The 21,110-nt window shown below is 40.8% G+C and overlaps 1 protein-coding gene across 1 annotated transcript in view; it reads right to left on the bottom strand.

The window, feature by feature from the left end:
- Positions 1 to 298: 298 nt before the first annotated feature.
- The window catches only part of CDAN1 (codanin 1), a 35,788-nt gene continuing 14,976 nt past the window's right edge, over positions 299 to 21,110 (bottom strand). Inside the window, exons 10-28 of the mRNA XM_027881685.1 lie at positions 20,055 to 20,130; positions 17,902 to 18,110; positions 17,137 to 17,251; positions 16,185 to 16,328; positions 15,418 to 15,584; positions 14,729 to 14,810; positions 13,958 to 14,047; positions 12,823 to 12,877; positions 11,645 to 11,778; positions 10,837 to 10,940; positions 9,237 to 9,386; positions 8,760 to 8,823; positions 8,195 to 8,273; positions 7,050 to 7,207; positions 5,590 to 5,697; positions 5,182 to 5,245; positions 3,761 to 3,963; positions 2,924 to 3,031; positions 299 to 2,175 (exon numbers count right to left, since the gene is read on the bottom strand). Coding sequence (XP_027737486.1) covers positions 2,050 to 2,175; positions 2,924 to 3,031; positions 3,761 to 3,963; positions 5,182 to 5,245; positions 5,590 to 5,697; positions 7,050 to 7,207; positions 8,195 to 8,273; positions 8,760 to 8,823; positions 9,237 to 9,386; positions 10,837 to 10,940; positions 11,645 to 11,778; positions 12,823 to 12,877; positions 13,958 to 14,047; positions 14,729 to 14,810; positions 15,418 to 15,584; positions 16,185 to 16,328; positions 17,137 to 17,251; positions 17,902 to 18,110; positions 20,055 to 20,130 — 2,236 coding nt within the window. The 3' untranslated portion in view covers positions 299 to 2,049. The remainder of the gene's footprint in view (positions 2,176 to 2,923; positions 3,032 to 3,760; positions 3,964 to 5,181; positions 5,246 to 5,589; positions 5,698 to 7,049; positions 7,208 to 8,194; positions 8,274 to 8,759; positions 8,824 to 9,236; positions 9,387 to 10,836; positions 10,941 to 11,644; positions 11,779 to 12,822; positions 12,878 to 13,957; positions 14,048 to 14,728; positions 14,811 to 15,417; positions 15,585 to 16,184; positions 16,329 to 17,136; positions 17,252 to 17,901; positions 18,111 to 20,054; positions 20,131 to 21,110) is intronic.

The following is a 21,110-nucleotide window of genomic DNA, read 5'->3' as shown; positions in this document are numbered from 1 at the left end:
GCACAGCTGTGGTCTTTGAATGTTGTAAACTGCTCCTGAGGCTTGGCCACCTTTTAAATAAAAACTTCCAAACATATTGCATTAGAGCAGGATAATTCAGGTATGTTCATTTCATGAAAATGGCTGTAGCAATGGTATCTACGCAAAACAAAGTTTTACAATACCCAAATAAAATCTGTGCCAGAGCCAAGAGCTCCTTCCCCCTCCCTGCATCCCACCCCCCCCACCACTCCCCCACTTCCCTCCCCTATTAAAACAAAGTTCTGTTTCAGTAGAAGAAAAGCAGCAGCTGGCTGGACAGGAGGTGTTACTGTACTTTCTCTGCCCCACGCTTCGTGGCAAGGTGCTTGTTTTGTTCTTCACCCTGGTACAAAGAGGTTATATACTGCCAGCTTGAACACGAGACAAGATGTTTAATAAAGTTTATTATGACAAACAGCAATTTCAAATGAGATCTGCAGCAAAACAAAACATAATAGCCTCAGGGAGCAGGTATGGCATGATATGGTGTACTTGCTGCTTCAATTTGTATTCCCATGTCTTGCTGTATATGCAGCATGACCTACTTTTAGGGACTGTCTTCTTCATTTACATCAGAAAACCCCTAAAATGAGGAATGCAGATGGAACATGCCAAATCTTTCAATACAGGGCTTAGTAAACCAGACAAATCTCAGTACAGTTCAGATACTGATGTGCCTCTATGGTTTCTCTCTCTGTATAACATATATTTTAACAGAAGCCACAGTTCTACCTAATGAATCCTGTCTGTTGTTTTTCTTAAATCACTGACTCCAAGATGTTCCCTTTTCTCACCTTATACAAGGAAGAGGTTAGTTAATTAGCAAGCTAAACAGCCCTGGTCTTTACTTTGCCTGGATGTTGTTCGTAACACAGAACATGCTTTCTGGAGAAACCTACACTAATAGTTCACTCCTAGACAAAAGGAAATAATGTCCTCACTGCTACCAGGCAGGGGTGGGAGATCCCATGAGACAGCTAATTAGCATCTAAACACACTCTGCTGTTCACCAGCAGTTCCTGCCACAAACCCCAGTTTAAGGAAATACTTGTGGGAGGATGAACAGGAGATCATATCCTTGGTGACAATCTGTCTGTAAGGGCAGAAAAATACCCACTGTCCTCCAAGAAAAGGACTCCTTTCAAAACCTGCTCTCCAGGGAGTGTCACAGTGCTTCTTCTCTACTTTGTCTGCTCTTCCAGGCTGTAGTTTTCTTGCTGCAGCACCTCCTGACTGAAAAAAACCAAACTCAAGGCAAGAAGAATTATAAAAACCAGTGGATAGCAGCCAGATGCCATTTAGGTTCACATACTATAAAAGTGTCTTAAAAATACTGTCTTCAGTAAAAAATATAAACAGACATTTTCTCCCTTATTTCTATTAAAACCCCTGGGAAATTACAAGTTCTGTTTCCAGCAAGAGAGGGAAAACCACTTGAGCATCTACATCCTTTAATGCCATTGATGGTCTGGTGTATTTAATATGATTTAACTTTTAAAATGAGTCTTAAAAAATTAAAACCAAACCTTCAACACTGAGCTTACAATGAAAAATAAATATAGGCACATCTCTGTGTCATATAGGTTCATGTTTTCCTTCCCCTGACAGCAGAGGCTTTCTTACAAGACAGCATGAGAAATCACATTGAGTTAAGAGAAGAGACAGCCACCAAGGAACCATCTCTCTGATCACAAAGACACTTGTCCACTTGAATTGATTCCTGGGTTTGGTCACAGCCTGTTGCTGCATGAATAAAAAAAGTGCCTATAAGTCTAAAGAACAGCTGCTCTGAGCCACAATCAAGGTGCTTAAAGGACTTTTGACTTGGAGATCCGTTTGTTGATGTAAATCCTTCAGCGTAGTCACCACAGCAAATGTCCATGAACAGAAAGACCAGTGCAGGTTTTGCACAAAGTGACCTCTTATCTGCAGTATGTTCCCAACAAAGAGCTTCCGATCCATTCAGAAATGCTAAAAATCCCATCTGTTGTCTTCATTAGTAGTTTTTGTCCACAGAGTCCACCTCTGCTAACTTTGTGCAGTCACAGTACCTAGAGACCGTCTGGTCAGCTCACAAGGGTTAGTCCTGGGCTCCTCTGTATGATGTTCTGATATAAATACTCTGGACAGCATTTTCAGGTCTTTTAAGAAATCCTGTAACAGATACAAACCAGAGAACCCTTATTAACAAATGTCAACAAAGAGGCTTACTTAAACCTTCTAAAATTCTTAACTAGAAAAATTAACAATTTGATGTTTTTCCAGTGATGACCCTGGATGAGCTACAGAATTGACTGCAAAGATGAATGCCTGTTCAGTCTCCCACCTAATACCAACACCCTTCTCAGAGAAGATCATTGCCACAGTTTAAATGGTTCAACATCTCCAACATGCAAGTGCTCACCAGCCATGAAATACTGCCCGTCTTTAGCAAGGCATTCGGGTGGTTCCCTACATTTTGGCTGTGGCCAGAATAGTGCAACTCCTATAGAAACGTCTGACTCCTCTCACGCTCCAGTGGCAAGAGGTACAGGGTTTTAAAGTGCACTTTGGGTCAGCAAAAAGCCTTCCCAACATGTCATTCTCAACCCGAACGCAGCAAGTGCATTCGGGCTAGAAGTGAAAGCTGGGCACTGGGCCAGCTGGTTTCCAAACTAGTTTACAGTTTTTTTGCAAATATTTTCACTGCATGGGCAATACTGGATTCACACAAGTACAGCTTTCAGCCAAACAATAAGTAACAGTAAGCTTGCTGGAAGCCAGTCCTTGGGCTGCATTAAGCAGGAATGACAGACAGGAAGGTTATAGGCCTTATCTATATGAAACAGAAATACAAGGATTGGCTGTTAATATAGTTTTACTTTTTATTTCACTTTTTGTTCACACACATCTAATTACTTACTGAGGGCCAAGGGAGCTCTTCAAGGCTATGCAGGCAACTCTCTATTTCACTGGTTCTCATTAGTTCATGTTCTACAAGACCATGAAGCAAGAAAAGGAACAAATCCCACTGCAGAAGAGAGAAAAAAATTATCAACAACTCAAAAATAAATCGATTTTGTGTTTGTTTCTTTATCCATTTACAATTCACACTTTGCTTCTTTTCGCCACATTCTGACCCCAAAGAAAACACATTATTTATTCGCGTGTGACAAAGAGGACAAGAGCAACATCCAAAATGAGTGAACAAAATTCTTCTAGTTCATACATTGTGTCCTACCGTAGTCTCATAATTTCCAACTCTAAGTCTACCAACACACCAAGTATTAATTCCTGCCTGTTCAAGAAAAGCTTGAAAAATTACTACCTTACCTCTGAAATAAGCTGGGTTTAGCTTGCAACTAAATAGGGTGATTTTTAGCTCCATAGCTGGGGTGCTTATAGCACCAATATGCATGCAAAAGTGAGAGGTTGATAAAAGACCAGTTACATGCAACCAATTACAGAGTCATGTGTGCCCAGTCCCCACCACATCTCAGACCAAGTGGAGCATTTTGCCATTTGTTACTAAATGAAACTGTACCTTCCCGAGAGCCCCCCGGGGAGGTATCAAACCCTGACAAGTAGCACGCTGTCCTTTCCTCCCTACCCCTGCAGAAACAGCAGCAGACGAGCAGAACAAGCCCCACTGGCCTCGTTCACACAAGCCACCAGTGAGCACTGTGGGCAGGCAGAACTCACACAGAGTATCTGCCCAGAGCAGACAGTTGGCAGCTCCGCAGATCAGAATAAGCTTTACCTCTCGCAGCTTAACTTCTGCAAGGTAACCAATGTTCTTCTTGCTGAAGATCAGCTGCACAGGAACAGGCGTCCCAAAGTCCTCCTTCCAGATAGAGAGCAGCAGTTTTAGAAGGCCGTAGGTGGGATCATTCTTTACAAGCAGCCTCTCGGGGCTCTTCTTTGGGGATTTGATCTCAAGACTCAGAGGAACATGATCTGAAACTGTGAGAAAAGGATGGAAAATAAACTTCTACAGCTGCATTATTTCCTTTTATAGTCATCATCTTGGTACAAAAGCACACTTAGTGAGTACAAACCAGTGAATCTAAGAGGACTGGAGTTCGAAATATGTAAAATTATGAGCTTTGAAACCATACAGACAAGTATTACATAGGAAGAGATTTATACTCCTCAGTCAAAGAATACTATTTGGTTGGCATATAGCCCCAAGTCTTGAAAGACAACGGACTATATAAAGGTCAGTCTAATATTTAATCAAAGGGAACCCAGGTGTTACTCCTAAGGAGAGAAGAGTAATACAGTAAAAACATTTAAATCTATAAACAGATTGAAGAGTTGTCCATAGTTTAGACTACAGGCAGAGTTACATAACTTCACACAAGAGAAAGTAAAGCTGAACAGTGTTTAACTGCAGCTAAACACAGACAGATGGAAGAAATGAGATCTTCCTCAGTACAGTCTAATGGAATAGGGCAGATTTACACTGCTGACCCCTAGAATAAGTTTCACAACATTGGATGTGCACTGCCTTCTGAAGAAATTAATTTATATGTAAAACTTTTAAAGCAGGTTCTAAAACCAGGAAATTAGAAGGTTGCCCATTAAAAAAATATCTACATTCAGATCACAGGCTACTGCTGAGAAAAACATGATATTTACACATTAGAGCAAGAGAAAAAAAACAAACTGAAAATGCTCACAGAAGTCACAATACATAGGAAACAAGGTATTTCCATTCTTTTGAAAAACAACAACAACAAAAACATAAAAACATAATTTTATGGAAAAGGTCCTTACTTTTATGAAAAACAAAACAAAAAAAAAAACCAAACAAACAAACAAAAAAACAAACAAAAAAAACCCAACCAAACCAACCAAAACCATTCACAATTTTTCAGAGGCAGAAATACTGGAAAACATATCCCATATTTAAATGAAAGTATCAATAAATAAAAAACAATGGAAATGTGAAAAAGATCTGAAGGATGGTTAGTCACTGTACAGTGCTGAATGTACACTTTGCAGAATGCAGAAGGGAATAAAAGCAACTACCCAATGACAAAAAAATCTGCAGACTCAATGACACAAAAGAGAATCAAAAATCCATGAGCTCTAAATACATCAGTATCTGACCTCAAGGATTTAAGGGAATTTTAATAACACATTTCAGTTTTAAATAGCTTATCATGACTGACTTACCCAGCAAAGAAGCCAACTCAACCGTGCACTTTGCCAGCTGCTGTTCTGATGTGGGACACATGAACTGGAAAACACACAAAAAAATTGTATCTTTTTCCCCATACTACAGACTGGATAAAACAGGGCTTCACATGGGATAAAAATATCTAAGAAGAGTAGGCAATTTAGAGCAAGAAGCACAGAGCTGTAATCAGGAGACCATTAAAGACTGAAAAACAAGAAAAGATCATAATCGAAAAGGGGATCCACAAAGGCAAATTGAAGTAACAAGCAGATTTACACAGTATAAAAAAATGAAAAACACTCAGCTGAGCTCACTTGTGAGGCAAGGCAAACGAACAAGTTTACAGGTACTGAGACAGCTCAAAGTCTCAAAGGCTTTTTTTGTTGCTTTTTTACATCTTTTACCTTTCTGCATTGAAGTGTCTGACTCAGTCTTCCTAGCAAGCACTCCAACCAGACACAGTCAATCATTTCACCCTCATCCCGTGGGCCCACAGCAACACAGAGCACATCCTTGATGAAAAAGACAGCAGTAACTCACAGATTAGTATCCTTCTCTTCCACAAACAGATCTTTAGACCTATGACAGAGGAGTTCATAAATAGTCCTTGGCTTTTCATTAAAATAAAACTAGTATATACATTTCATAAGACAGATTAAAGCTGAATTTTTCACAACCTTAGCAAGGTATGATTTTCTATGACAGCTCTCACTAATGTTATGAAGTGATGGCAAGGAGTTCATCTTCCTTAAAAATACTAGCTCTGAAAGTTCTTCAGTAAATCTGACAGTGCAGCAAGCAAGTTTAGGGTAGAAGTGCTAGAGAAATCCAGAGCCCTCTTATATTCTTAGGGAAGCTTCAGTGTCAACACATCCTTCTCTTTTTATTTTAGCACAAGCAAGAAAGCTTTAAAGGACGTGAACTCATTCCCACTCAATTGCTGGGAAAGCAAAGACAGTGATATCCAACATTACTGCTCAGACAAACAGCTCAAAAAAGAAAACCAACCAACCAAACAAACAAAAAAACCACAGAGGCAGAATATGTAAAGGTAAAAGTAAAAAAGTGAGGTGTTCAGAAGTCTTCTTTTCCTCATGGGTTACATAGGTTATATGATTGCAAGATTTTAAAAAGAACAGCAACTTGTTTAAAAAGAACATCCTAGGAGAAATAACCGAAATGTAATTTGAACCAGCTTGAATAGAATATTGCTTGGATCTAAGGCTAAAATTAAGCGCATATCATCACCCTCTTTTTAGGATATTCTGATTCCCCGTAATTATAGTTCAATGAAGGTACCTTTGCAGACTGGCAAAAATCTTTGAAGAGATCTGTATAGATTCATCTGACACTTAATTCAATAAAGAATTCCTGGTGTATAATGTGTATAATATGGGATAGTCTACCAAGTTCTACATAATTGAAAGGACCAACAGCAAATATTTACTCTAAGCAGTGTCCAGGAGACTCTCCATAAAGAGTAGATCTACAAAAAAGTAACTATTTTGATATGCTGACTCTTCAGCACACAACTGTACACAACACTCACCACTACGGTTTCCATGCTAAACGTATCAAAAATGGCCACACTGCCAATGCTACCAGAAATCCTGTATTTGAGATAGTACTCCTAACAGGGAACTCTGATCAGATAGCAAGCAGGTGGTTAAAAAATACCTGAGAATTTTCCATTGTGCTTCCTAAATACTACCCACAGTCAGTTCCTTAGAACCAAAACATTCTGTTAAAAAAAACTGAACAAAACCCCACAAAACAACAACAAAAACAAACCACAAAAATTCCATAACCAACAAACCAAAAAAACCCACGAATGTGAAAAATAGAAAAGGAGTTAGAACACTACCTTAATCTCATTGATGACTTGTGAGGGAAATGGAGCACAGTGCTGACAGCCTGGAGGGCAGTCCCTTCTCAGCTCCAGAGCATCCTCACTGGGCAAGGGAAATCCTGGGACTTTAAGCATTCTGTTGAAGGTTGCCTTCACTTCTCTTTTGATGAGTGCTACAGAGAACAGGGAACAAGTCCTGTCTACTTCAGTTTTTCTCTCCAGTGAAACACAGAATTGTTTCAAAACACTATTAACCTCTCACACCGAGGGCCATGGCAAAAAAGGAAAAAAGACAGTTTACACTTTCAAAACCCTCTCACTCTGACCTCCCACCATATTTAATGGGCAGAAGCACATGCGGAGAGGGTGTGTTAACCCACAGTTTTAGAAGGCAGCCACCCATTACTGCCGGCTACCACGGGCAACTCATCTCATTTTCCATCAAAGTATTTTGATGTGTTTAAAAAACCCAGTAGCTAAGCCAGGAGGCAATGCCAAAGTAGAACGCTGATTCAGTGTGATCATACCAGTTCAGCCACTGTGCCCATGAAAGCCATATGTCTTCTACCAAAATAGGTTTTGATCAACATCCAAAACACTAAACTCTTGTGGCTGCAAATGGTGCTTGAATATTCCTCGCCAGACTCTTGGCATAACCTCTTGAAGAAAATCAGTTTTCAGAGATTCTGAAGAGTTGCCAGAGCATTACAGAGAAAAATCACCACACTTGCCTTCAGCATGCAAAAAAGACACCCAGTTCAGGAAGTTTTACAGAAGATTTTAACTCTGTGTACATGTAAACCATAAAGTGGCTTGAGAGAGCAGTTGTCTATCATACATTGGAAGTGCTAAGACAACTTCAGCATAGATGACATTTCCAGAAGGAGCTTTCCCTAGAATTTCTTCTCACTATCCTATGAGACTCTATAACTAAAAATCAGTTCCATGGGCCAAGCCTGAAAGACCCCTGAATAAGATTCTTAGAGCTAGAATTCTTCTTATTCCTACACAGGAGGGACAGGGTAACTGCACACTTCCCACTAAAAAAAAAAATGAGTACGACCAAGTACTTTATAACAGTATCTGTCCCTTGACCTCGGGGGGGAGGGGGAAGTACAATGCACAGGTTAGAAGCCCCAGTTCAAAGCAAAAGGACTCACCTGCAATGTTGACAGAGAGCCAGCCACAGGCTTTCTCAGTAGCCAGTTCCACCGCAATGTTTTCTGCGCTACTTAAAACCTTTACAGGGAGGATAACAAGCGACAGGAGATTTACTACCAGCCACAGCACTACAGTCAATAAAAAGTCAGAAAAAAATCTAGAGGAAAAAAGCTTAATTTTGGCATGCAACGAATAAACAGAGCACTGCCACCTCTGTGGGAACTGCTAGTTTGAGCAATACAACTGACCCATTTCGATTTTCCAAACCTCATCAACTCTTGTAGAAGTTGATGCTAAACCAAAAGCATTATCCTTGCAACATGAACGCAATTTATATAACATTCTAGTCTCAACAGTTAGCTATGAGCTAGAGTATCACTTTACCCAGAATATGCAAGGCAGCCTGGTAGAAGTGACTCTCCTTAGCTATGAGTCCTCCCATGAGGGCATCAAAAGGCTCCCTTGACCTGAGCTATTAAGGGATAAGATAAACAGCAATGGGAAAATAGTAACAATCCAGAATTAAAGTCAGGACCTTTAATAAGTTTTAGTAAATATACATACTGCAGCAGATGTCTCTTCTGGCAACAACACCCTTACTGCCTCAGGACCTTTCTTTTTGCAAAATCTACAAAATAAGAAAGAAAGCAAAGCATGGCACAGGATTAGTCAAAGTTCTCAGACAACACTCAGGGGTTCATTACATGGCAAAGCAATCAGTCAGACCGAAAGAACCAGACAAGAAAAGGGTAATTACAAGGCACCAAGCTGCAATATTGGTTTTCCAAGCAGGGGAAGTACAATAGCTGCAGTGGATGTCTGTGTGAAGCTGGATGCAGAGGGACAGACAGCACCTTTTCCTTCCTACAAATACAGTATTAACTGGCTGGAGGCACCGTAGTCACTCTAAGAAGAGCAGAAGTCACGGTTTATGACTACCAGAACCTGAGCGGGACAGGTCAAGCTAAATTAGGCTTATAGATTCTTCAGTAAGAAGAGATGGGAAGGCAGAAGTTTAAATAAATAAATTTTCCTCCTTACTCTCTGCCTTTGATGAGTGCCTGGGCCCCTTCCTCATAGAGATGAGTGCACACCTCTTCAAGAAGTTTGTCATGACTAGCAGCATCCTCCTTCACTTTATCTTGCAACATGGCTTCAGCCCTCTGAACCAATTCTGCTACCAGTGTTGCCCTGTAAAAAAATGAAGGACAATTGGACAGACTGAAATCAATACAAGAAACAGTGCACACTAACTGTACCCAGCTGTTCTCCCCAGTTTAGGGGGATACCCATCTCAAATGCAATAAACAACTCTGCTAACAAAGAACCAACTGCTGTATTTTGTACTGTACCATCTCCCTGTTCTGTACGCAAGGAAGAAAGTGGCAATGAAGATATCAAAACAGTACTAAGACAAGAGTCAAAAGCCTTAAGATTTTAGTAGAAAGATATTTGGTTACAGGTACACTTTCTGGTAGCAATGCCCTTGTATGCTCAATGGATAGTGCTCAGAAGTTCAAAGATGTCAACAGCGGCCCACTACAACCAGCATTCCTTAAGGGCTGATACAATTTAAGGTCTTCAGCAAGTTACAGTGCAAAACCCTGAGCAAGCTCATGAGTGACTTGTTGGAGGGCAGGGCTGCCACACAGGAGAATTGTGAAAAGGGGGAGAAATAGGCAGACAATGAGGTGGTGACTGTGCACCATACAGGCTGGGGTCTCCTGGCTATGGAGCAGCTCTGCAGAAAGGATCTGGGGTTCCCAGCAGACAAAGTGAGTTAGCAGCATCCAAAGAAGGCCAACATTACACTGGGCTGACAATCCCAACACTGCAGCCAGCAAGTCAAGGGAAGTTGTTGCTTCCCTCACTGCCGTGAGGCTGCATCTGTGCCCAGCTTTGGGATCCAAGGACAAGAAAACCAGGGACAATTTGAGAAAAGGAAAAAATCATTGAGATAATTGGGATGCTGGAGCATGTGGCCTCCAAGGAGACTGGGGCAGTCAGTTTCACTTAGCCTGGAGAAAAGGAAAAGGTGAAGGGAGAAGAAAAGGTTACAGGGAAGACTGAGGATGACTCTTCCAGGAAAAGCATTGCTAAGGGTTGACTGGCAATATGCACAAGCTGGAACAAGGGATATTCTAATAGGATATAAGGAAACATTTTTCACAAATCCTGGGAAAATTAAGCATTGGATGGTCCTAAGAGGTACTTAAAAGGTGGAAACTTTTCCAGTTGGAAAAGGTGCCAATAAATCTGATCTAATCTGAAAGCTGGCCCTTCTTTGAGCAGGAGCTTGGATGCAATGACCTCCAGAGGTCATTTCTGATATGAGATTTTTCTGTCATTAGCAAGAATGTTCTGAAAGGGGTATAAAGTCTCAAAATGCTGCACAATGTTCACACACTAAGCGTCATACCTCCTTTCATACCTCCTCTCTACATCTCTTTAAAAATTCCTCTCTGTGATGGCAATAAGACATTTCTGGTGTCAGTTTTATATAGCCTTGGTGGTCTGCTATGCAGCATACTCTGAGGGAAGATTTGTTTTCCCCATACACACAAGTTCAAAGGATCAACTCTTTGCCTCATTATAATGTAAAGCCACTTCTTAAGTCACAGAACAGATTACCAGCACTTACTTAATGTGCTTAACACAGTTGGATCCCACCCTCTCTGCCACAAATTCAACAGTTCTCCGCAGGGAAGAAGGCTGGTTGTGGAAGAAGGCCTGTTCCAACTCCACCTGTTAAAGAGAAAGTGTTACAGTTGATTAGAGCACTCCACCCAGAACCTTCTCTCAACAACACAGGAATGGACAGAACTGCCATTCGAAAATGTACTAAAAAGTATGCAATTTGCCTGCATTAGAACTTTCTGCTACTGCAGCATTCATCATCACTGTAAATTATTCACTCCCAATCCCCTTTTAGCCATGTAACTCAAGTTCATTATGAGAGTTTCTGAATCTACAAAAGCAAATGCCCTGTAAAGGGAAGAATGGGAGAGTTCTGACAGCACCCACTAATAATGAGTCATCACGTAGGGCTTGTTTTGGAAAGAAAGGATCTTCTCTTCTAAATACAGGTTGGCAATCCTGTAGGCTCCTACACAGGTTGTTCTTTAAGTGGAAAGCACGGCTACAATCTAACCAAAATAAAGTATGAGAAACATACCAACATTTTATATTAAAGAAGAGGGAGACAGATAAATAAACTAGTTGTTCCAATTGCAAGAATGTTTACTGAAATTATCTGGATTTCAACACCCACAGGGTATCCCAGCCACACAACTGTAACACAAAAACAGGGAGAGAGGATACCTGACTGTTAAACACAATGTTCCCTGCTGCCTGGGCCCAATTTTTTTCTTTCCCTAGCATTAGGACAATACTGTGTCCAAGCAATTTCTCCTGCCCCATTTCCCCTCATGACTGCCTAATTTTATTACCTGCAGTTTCCGCTGTGTGACAGAAGCCTTGGGTGCTAAAGACTCTGCAGCTGTGGGAGTGATTTTCCTTATAAAGCCACCATTTTTTGCTCCACTACCAGCCACAAAAGAGGCAAGTAGTTTACGCAGCTCACCTGTACAGGAAAACGTGCAAACCCAGTCATCGTTGCCAAAAGCAAGGGGAAAAACAAAAACAAAACTCAAGAAAGAGTTTCACTTTGCCTATCCTGTTCCTAGAGTAGATTCTCTCAACTTCTACGAAAGTGGAAGTTTTAGAAAAGCAGAGGAGTATCCCACACATTTAACTGGCACAACATAGCGAGGCAGGCCAGGCTCTGAATAGAAAAGAGAAGGCTTCCAAAAAAGGGACCCTAGCACGTGGAACTTGCTCAGAAGGATCAGGGAGCAGTCATTTTTACACATTGCTTTTTAGTGTGGCAAATGAGAATGGTAAAGTCTACAAGGACAACAAGGTAAGCAGAGTTACACAAAATTGCAACAGAGGCAAGAAAAAATACCAGAGGAAAAGCCTGATGACGTGTTCAATCCCTAGAAGCTTTTGTGATTCAGGTTTAACCTAGTTTTCCTACTAAGTCCCAAGAAACAGAGCACCATATCCCCATATGGGGCTCTATTATCTACAGAGAGGAATTTTACCAATGGTAGACAATCCCAGGGAAAAACTCTCTCAAACAACAATCTAAAAAAACACAAGGGCACAAAAGGATTCTTCCCCTCTGTCTAGAATCAGAAATGTGCTCAAGGACCAAAACATTCCTTGCAGTACAAATACCTCTCCCTATACCTAGCACGGAAATATATATATTACTTTCTCCTAATAATGTTATACTTACTTTCTCCTTATAATGTTTCTTTCCAGCTTTTTAAGGATGGCTTCCCTTGTTCCTCTGTATTCAAGCCCTGTACATCACTTACCCTGACTACATAGCCTCCCTACCCCAGCCTCACCAGATAGTATTTACAGCTCCATGAGCTTCTGCAATAGAGTTTTTTATCTGGGTTGACTCATACGCAACTGAGACCTGAAGTTATGAGGAGCGGTAAGAAAGATGATCCAAGGACTTACAGTACCAAAGGACAAATGCAAACGACTAAACGAATTAAAAAAAAATACTAATGTATTTTATTTATATTGCAAAAAAACCCCCAATACTCACCAAGGTAGGGACAGCAGGTATAAAGTAACTGCTGATCCACCAAGGGTACAGAGTCCTGGTGAGAAAAAGAAGGAAATGCTGAAAGGATACTGCAGGAAAGAAACAGTCTTCAAGTCAGAAATCCCATACATAAGGTCACAGGAAGGTTTCAGGGCTGCCTTTCCATGAAAACAATAACTGGATTCCAAATACACAGTAAAATGATGAACTTTGCAGCCCAAGTGTTCAGTCAATCCCTGTAACACAGAATGAGCTGCTCTATGTTTTATTAGTGTAGCTCAGCCTTTGCTCCTGATCGCTGTGGAAGTAGAGCTGAAAGCTGCTGGTTAAAGAGGGGAACCAGGGCTCTTGCCACAGCTGCTACTCAAAAGGGAGAAACCTATCCACAGTGGAAAATATATGAGGCCCCCCTGCTGTGCATTACCCTGCACAAATGCCTTCCCCCAGACTCACTGGAACACCACGCTGTGGAGCCATGTCAGCCCAGTATTACACAGCACAGGCAGGGCCCTGGGAGGAAAAGGAACTTCAGATCCCACCCACAAAGGCACTGTATCTTAGCAAATATGCTCCTCACTTTTCAAGGAATACTATGTATCCCTTTGCATGTCTGGGAGTTATCTGAAACATCACACATGTATACACTCACTCGCTTTTCTGCTTGCTAACAGTATTTTCAGTTCATCTACCCTTTATCATGTAACTGGAAAACAGGTGACCCCGAAGACAGCAACATTGCTCAAACAGTCCCATCTTACTATTTCTGTTTACAATGACTATTACTTATTTCTAGGAAGAGCTACAGTTCTATCAGCTCACCTTGTACTGCAATAATCAGTGAGTAGGAAAACAGCATCTGATCCTCCAGCACAACTTGGCACCTGTTCTGCAAACTATTGCAGCAGGTGAGATGGCTCCTGCCTGACAAAAACCTAAAGCTGTAACAGAGTTCACAACCCAGGATGAAATGCAATTGAGGCACTTGGACGAACTATGGCATCACATCCATTGGCCTACATATTCTCAATGCAGCTGCCCTGAAGCCAAGTGCCTGATAAGATCTTAAAACTCCTGAGGACGTGGTAGGTCCATCTTCATCCACAGACTCAGAGGACATGGTACTGCACTAACTCACCAAAGCCTGAGCAGATGTCACAGTATCCATCATAAACCTCTCCTGCCTGTCATCAGTGGTAAAAAACAACTCTTCAGGGACTGATGGAACCTGAAACAGAAAACCCAGCAGTTACAACGCAAACAACAGTCAGTAACTTACACTGTTTCTGATAAGAGGACAGTGAAATCTCACCACCCTGCCACCAACAAAAAAAACCCCAACTAGCACTAAAGATCCACTCTGCCCTAAGCACCTTTCCATAAAATTAAATATTTGGTTTGATCACAATAACATAAGCTACCTTTCTTACCTTCCCCCTAACACCATCTTTCACATTCCCTATAGGTTCCCAGTAGGTAGTTACCTTGCTTCCAGCTGGAGGCACGGAAGAATTTTAGAAGTTCATCACACATTATCCCTTTATCAGACAAAAAATTCCCTAATAATTCAATGCTGACAGCTAGCTCTCCATCTTTGTGACAAGAGCTTCCAGTTCTAACAGGAAGCAGCTGCCAATTTGCTTACAAGGATGCAGATTAATAAGTACAGAATGTGTTTCAGATGCAATTAGAACTCCATTTGGAAAAAAAAAAGTTGCTTCACACAATTTCACTAATTGAAAATAATTCTCCATTAGAATACAATTACTCTTTAAAACCCCACAAACCCCACAACAAAACAACAAACTACTATTTTGCATTGGTTTAATTATTTCAATACTATTTCGGGGTTTAGGGGTTTTTTTGCTTTTTCTTTAGGGAAGAGCTGTGTGCACACAGGAGACTCTACCTGAAAGAGCCAACCTAGAACTGCAAGGATCAGCAGCTTGTTCAGGAAACTCATCTTCTTATCTTCAGAAAGGACCGTTAACCTGCCATGCAGCAGAAGCAGCAAGAGAAAGTGTGAGTTTTCAGCACCTCAATTTTCATTAAGGAAAAAATTCCCAAACCATTCCCTTTCTAATTACACTATTACTTGCATGTCTGCTAGAAGACCGGCGAGCAAGCTCTACTTTTTTGTATGTACCTGAACAACATGCCATCTTAAGTTTACACTGGAAAAGCCATTCTCTAGAATGTGCTTCAAATTGTCCTCATTTATATAGGAAAGAAAGCTAGAAGATATTTAGGCACTGGAAATCTTCTAGGTGTAAGGATTAAATTCAAGGTTTAAAATTCGCAGCTGCTGATGTAGAATGAGCAAGTGGGAATTTAAAGACTTCAGTTTACTTCATGAAAAAAACACATAACACGTATTTGAATCAAAGATTAACCCCTGACCTTAGGGATTTACATGAAACTTTGCAGTTTCATGTAAGATAAGAAGTGCTCACGATCTGCACCAAAAAAAACCAAGCGTTTTTTTAATAAGAATCTCAAACTAGTGCCAGCGTGCATTCTCAAACATCAAGTACCTCAACTATATAATCAAATATTCACAGAAAAGTTCTTAATATATATATTTTCCCAGTCTCCTACCTGTATACCTGCAGCAAGAGGCCAAATACTTTCCTGTAGTAATCCAGGAAAGGAGCAATATGATCCACAAGGGAAAGGTACTCCACAACCCAAGGAATAGTGAGGATAGAACGTTGATCCCGAACAGATTGTCTCAGAAGCTTCAATATATCCAGTATAGGCAGCGTCTTAAAGGACAACAGAAGTTATAGCAGCAGTTTGAAGTTACTTTTTGGTACTTAAAGAAAAACTTTCACCTGTGTCTTGGCTTTTCTTTCTAGGATTTCATCTTCTGTACCAATAAGAGGTGACTTCTGGCTAATGAGAACCCTTCTTTGCACATAAGCAGAGGTAAAAACCACACTACGACTGCAACCAAAGCTCCCACTGGGACTTTCAAAAGCAAGGCTATAAGCCTGACTACTTACAAGTGGAGTTATTGCATTCAGGATGACACACTGCTAGGAGATGGGTGCCAAACTTTCAAAATCATTCCTGCTAGCTGGATTTTACACTACAAACACAGCTAGGTGAGAGTTCTAGTAAGACAGACCCAGATTAGCAGAAATAACAGAAGACTGAGTACCTTCCCATCAGTGCATTGTTTCCTCTTTTCTAGATTATACAAACTCCTTTGTTCCCAACCCCAGAACATGCTGCAGGGACAGAACCATATAACATCATCCCAGGAGCCACTGGATCACTTTGAAAGGGCATGACTATTCATAATCCTCTCCTCGGATTAGCAAACCTGCCTGTCAAACGATAGGCAATGTAAGGTTTCTTACTTGGTTTCTTAATGCTAATGCAGAGTCTTGTAGGTCTCTGGTTGGCTGCTCCACAGTGCGATATGGCAAGAAAACAAGAAACCCCAGGAACTTGGCGAGGAGTCGCAGACTTAACAAGACCACAGTGAAGCGCTTCTTTTCATCCTAAAATGAAGAAAAGTAAGCTGAGGCAATGCTACCCTAAACTGGCAAAGCAAATGCCTACACCAAACTTTTATTCCCTTCCTGTAAAAGGACCACATAGCTTCATCATTGCTTTTAATAAATGTGAGTTTCCAAAATACATATTTATCAAGCATTTAAAATTGCTTCTGCCTCCATTGCTTCACTTTCATGACAAGAAGAAATTATTCAAGAGCTCTCTAAAACAAGCAGCTGCTCAATCACATCTTCATATTAAGAACTGTGGAGTCAATGAGAGGACAGAGAGCTGATCTCACATTGCCTCCTTAATACCACTACCACTCTCTAAGTCTTCATGAACCTTTGGTGACTACTTTGCTAATAAGCTATAAGCTGTGACACCTCTGATAGGTATAGTTGAGTGAAGAAACATCTGAACAGGTATGAACAGGGATCACTACAAATTCAAACTAAAATCCTTCTACGTGGAAAAGTAAAAAGGAGCTTTTGCAACTGAGTGCAACAACTCAGCTTGGTTATTTCATTGATCTAACACAGGATACTAATAACCTAAAAAGGAGGCTTCCACGTTCCAAACTATTGTGCATTATCTCTTATGACACAGTTCTATGAAGCACCCTGAAGCATGCAAGTAAGTGGCAAGGGGCTCAGACTTCCATAACTAGTTATGACAAAACCAAATTAAATTCTTGTCCTGTAATACAGCAGTGGTAGGTCCAAGCAATTCACAAGTAAGTCAGTAATTTTTAGACTACTGGAACACCTCAGAAAAATTCCTGCCAGATATGTTTGCAAGAAACAAGCTTACCTGTTCATCCATATCCGCTTCCCCGTCACTGTGCTCATGCTCCACCAGAGTAAGGCCATTCAATTCAAGTATCTTCAGGCACAGACTATCCATCAGGTGCTGATTAAACTGGTAACTTCAGCAAAAGATGATGAGTCAGACTGGGCTGAAAACAGCAGTAAAACCTCAACTAACACACTGCAAAATTTCAAGCTTGTCTCATAAGCATCAGCAGACATCCAATAGAACAGATTGACAGACAAGAAAGCAAGAGACAAGACTAGTACTGGCTGACCCCCTTCATTTCCTTTTGTACTTTTTCAAAGAGATGCTATTCGATGCTATTTTCAAAGAGATGCTATTTAGCAAGTTTCAGCGTAAGGATAATAAAATTGATCTGTCAAAGCAGGAAGCTGTGAAACAAGTGAACTTAAGATTAAAATCTCCCATAGATCACAATTCCTTCATGCTATGAATGGTGAAAAATTCATTAAACAAAATCATAAAGCTGGCTTCATTCTGTACTCCTTGGCTTCATGCACTATCACAAAGAAGAACTTGTCCAGTCCAGTGTCCTTGCTAAGCAGCACTGCATGCCTTGGCACTGGGAAATGCTGAGAGCCTCCGACAAAATATTATGGTTTTACAGAAGAAAAATTATTACCATATATTACCATGTAGCCTAGTCCCAATCTTTCTGAATAACTCTCTGCTGCAAGAGCAACATGCTGGTGCTCCTGTTACCCACCCATTTCAGAGAGGAAACAGTAAGCACAGGCAGCTAACCTTCCTGCACTGAGGATGAAGTCCCTGAAGAACTGCTGGCACCCCGGGAATGAAGGGGGTGGACAAGGTCCTCTGATGCTCTGAGGAACAACAAATCTTTCCTGCAGCCTCTTCAGACGGCTCAGATTGTCAGAACCCAGCATATTAAGGACATCCTGGTCTGGTGTGTCTCCCCAGCTTGCACCACCACCAATAGGACCTTTACACATCTTTAGGAGACAGAAAGAGTAGGGAGGTGGAAATTTTGTAACAAGACATCATTTCACGTATCTCTCATCCAACATACAATTCTTTCATCCAACGTATTATCCTTTCCTCACAAGACTGTTTTTGGAGTAATCCAAGCACAATCTTTTCAGGAACCCACATACAGAACAACTCTTCCTCATGCCAAAACATGCTACCAAACTTGGCTATAAGCAGTCTAGAGATCTTGCAAGATGGAGTTCCGATCCTATACATCTAACTAGGTCATACCTTGCAGTCTACATGTGGATGGGTGGAGAGAACACCTATCACTTGCATGATCTTCATAAACCACTCAGTACGACCTTTAGCCCAGTCTCCAAGGCCCATGATGCTGCACTATGCATTCCAAGACCAGATTTTCCTGGAACTGCCACAGGGTTAAATAAAAATAAAAAATGAATGCCCCGCTCCCTCAAACACAGAGGTACTACTCAAGGCTCAAAGAATTACAGAACTGCAGAACTGGTTATGTTGTAAGGGGCCTCTTGGATCGTCTAACCCAACCCTCTTGTTCAATCAGGGTCAGCTACAGCACGTTGTCCAGGACCATGTCCAATTGGGTTGTGAATGTCTCCATAGACTGGGACTTCACAACCACTCTGGGGAACCTGCTTCAGTGTTTGACCATCCTCACAGTAAAGAAGTGTCTTCTTGTGTTCAGATGGAATTTCCTTTTCCTCAATATGTGTCCATTGCCTCATGTCCTGCCAGTGAACGCTACTGAAAAGAACCTGGCTCCCTCTTTCTCATTCCCTCCCAGCAGGTATTTGTAACGCAGTGTTAAGATAACTTGCAGCCTTCTCTTCTTCAGGCTGAATACTCCCAGGTCTCTCAGTTTCTCCTCAGACAAAAAAAATGCTCCATTTACATAGCCCTGCACTGGACTTGCTCTAGTAAGTGTGTATCTTTCTTTTCTTGTGCTGGTGAGCCCAGGATTGGACACAGTACTCCAGACATAATGGAGTATATACTCCTAGCCGATGATGAGTAAAGGGAAAAGATGACTGCACATCCCTGCATCTAAATCACGGTAGTTTTAATGAGAGAGATCATACTAAGAAGCAACATTTAACTATCTATGTGAGCAGTAGTAGTGAGCAACTACTAGGTCCCTTTATTCCAAACAGAGCATCCTTCCCTCTCAAAAAGAATATCTTGTAACACTTCCCAACCTTAAATTATAAGGCCTCGAAGCAAATCCTCAGTCACAGTTCATTTCTGCAAGAGTGAGATTCTGCAAATCACTTTCTAGTCAGACATATTGGATTCATTGAAGATGCCTAATTACCAGTTTAGATCTTTGGTTACCCTTGTAGAACTCCTGCCAGTTTTCATTAAGAAGGCACAGATAGAAATATAGCACCTAGGCCTAATTAAATCCTATTGATGCAACAAAATTCATCTCATGTCTTTCCCACAATTTTCAAGAACCCACACATATACAATATATACACTCCTGTATCAAAAACAGGCTGTTGCAGTGTTACAGAAGAAGAGAGACTCTTTGCAGATAGTAAGCTCATGCTGCTAAGAAACATAACTGGGAATCTCTAAATTTGATATATGACAAATGTATCCTTAAAATTTCCAGAAACTATAACTGTATTAAAATTAGTAGAACAAAGTAAATAACCATGAATAATTAATGTTTACAGCTCTTGATGTGCTCAGTGTACCTTATGTCTGATTTAAACAGAGTTCATCCAATCATTAAAAGAATTTATCACTGATTATTTCTTAAAAAGGAAAAAAATTCCCATCCTGAAAACTCGTCTCTCCCCAAGAAAAGGTTTCACTAGGAAAATCTCATAGAAACTTGCAAGACACAGTTTGTTTCCTCAGACTGAGGAAGGATCAAATCAGCTTTGCCACATACATTCATAAAAAAACCCCAAGTCATTTACCTGGATAAGCTGTTTCTGAAAGAGCCGGGCAAAATGGCTGTGGTTGCAGGTTGCAGATAGGTGAGCCATCATGGCCCTGTGAAGCAAAAGATCATGAAATTGTGACAGGAACTCTGTGGTACAAAAATAGTGTTCTAATCTCAAACTATACCAAAATCATAAAATAACTGCTCTTAAGAAAGCAATCTCCAAAGGCCATTGCAAAAAGCAACATCTTTATGACCAGGTTTCCCAAGCACAGAGCCCCATCTGCTGCTGATATGGAAACAAAAATTCTCCCTGAGCACCTGCAGAGCAAACAACTCTAGAGACGAAAAGAATCTCTTCTTTATCTGAACTAATGCTGTTACTTGGGAAGAAGAATGAGCTCATTCAGCTCCCACTCTTCTCTGCGCAAAAGAGTGAGTTGAGACTTCACACATACAGAACACAGCAACAGTGCTACTTCTGATGCCCCAGGGCAAAGAAAATTTCTTAGTTTAGGCCTCAGCCTTGTTTTGCTCCTGTAGTGAAAAAACACCTACATACATGTAACTTGAGTAGGCTGATGGTTGAAACCAACACAGAAACCCACAAGGCAACTGGTTATCAAAACCACAGTAGTTTCTTTATGTACAATCTATTTTGATGAAGCAATAAATAATTTTATCAGTCTGCTTTCTGCAGAAAGAGTCATAGTTGCCTTGTTTTCAGAGACAATACACTAGAACCCCCTGAAATAATCAGAATAATTAGCTTCTGAACATACAGCACAGGTCTCCACGCTTAAGTGGAGTCAGACCAGAAACTTGAAATGCTCACACAAGTGTATACAATAACAACGTTCAGACCACAATATACTGGCAGCTTTCTTTGATTATGAACAGGGAAAGAGCTACATCAAGACTAATGAAATTAAGCCCTTGCTACTTAAAGGCTTGTTTCTTTTAAGATAGCAGCTGATACTTTTAAATATAGAAGCAAGTTTACATAATTAGTATCTTCCAAGCAGCACAGCCCCCTACAGACTAGTGCAGAAGACCAGGGAGAACATGGAACTTAGGATGCCAAGTCTAG

The sequence above is a fragment of the Empidonax traillii genome, unplaced genomic scaffold (assembly GCF_003031625.1).
Source record: "Empidonax traillii isolate 1590-97213 ecotype Southwest subspecies unplaced genomic scaffold, ASM303162v1 scaffold93:size1158651, whole genome shotgun sequence".
NCBI lineage: Eukaryota > Metazoa > Chordata > Aves > Passeriformes > Tyrannidae > Empidonax > Empidonax traillii.
This window is presented reverse-complemented; position numbering and strand designations above follow the sequence as displayed.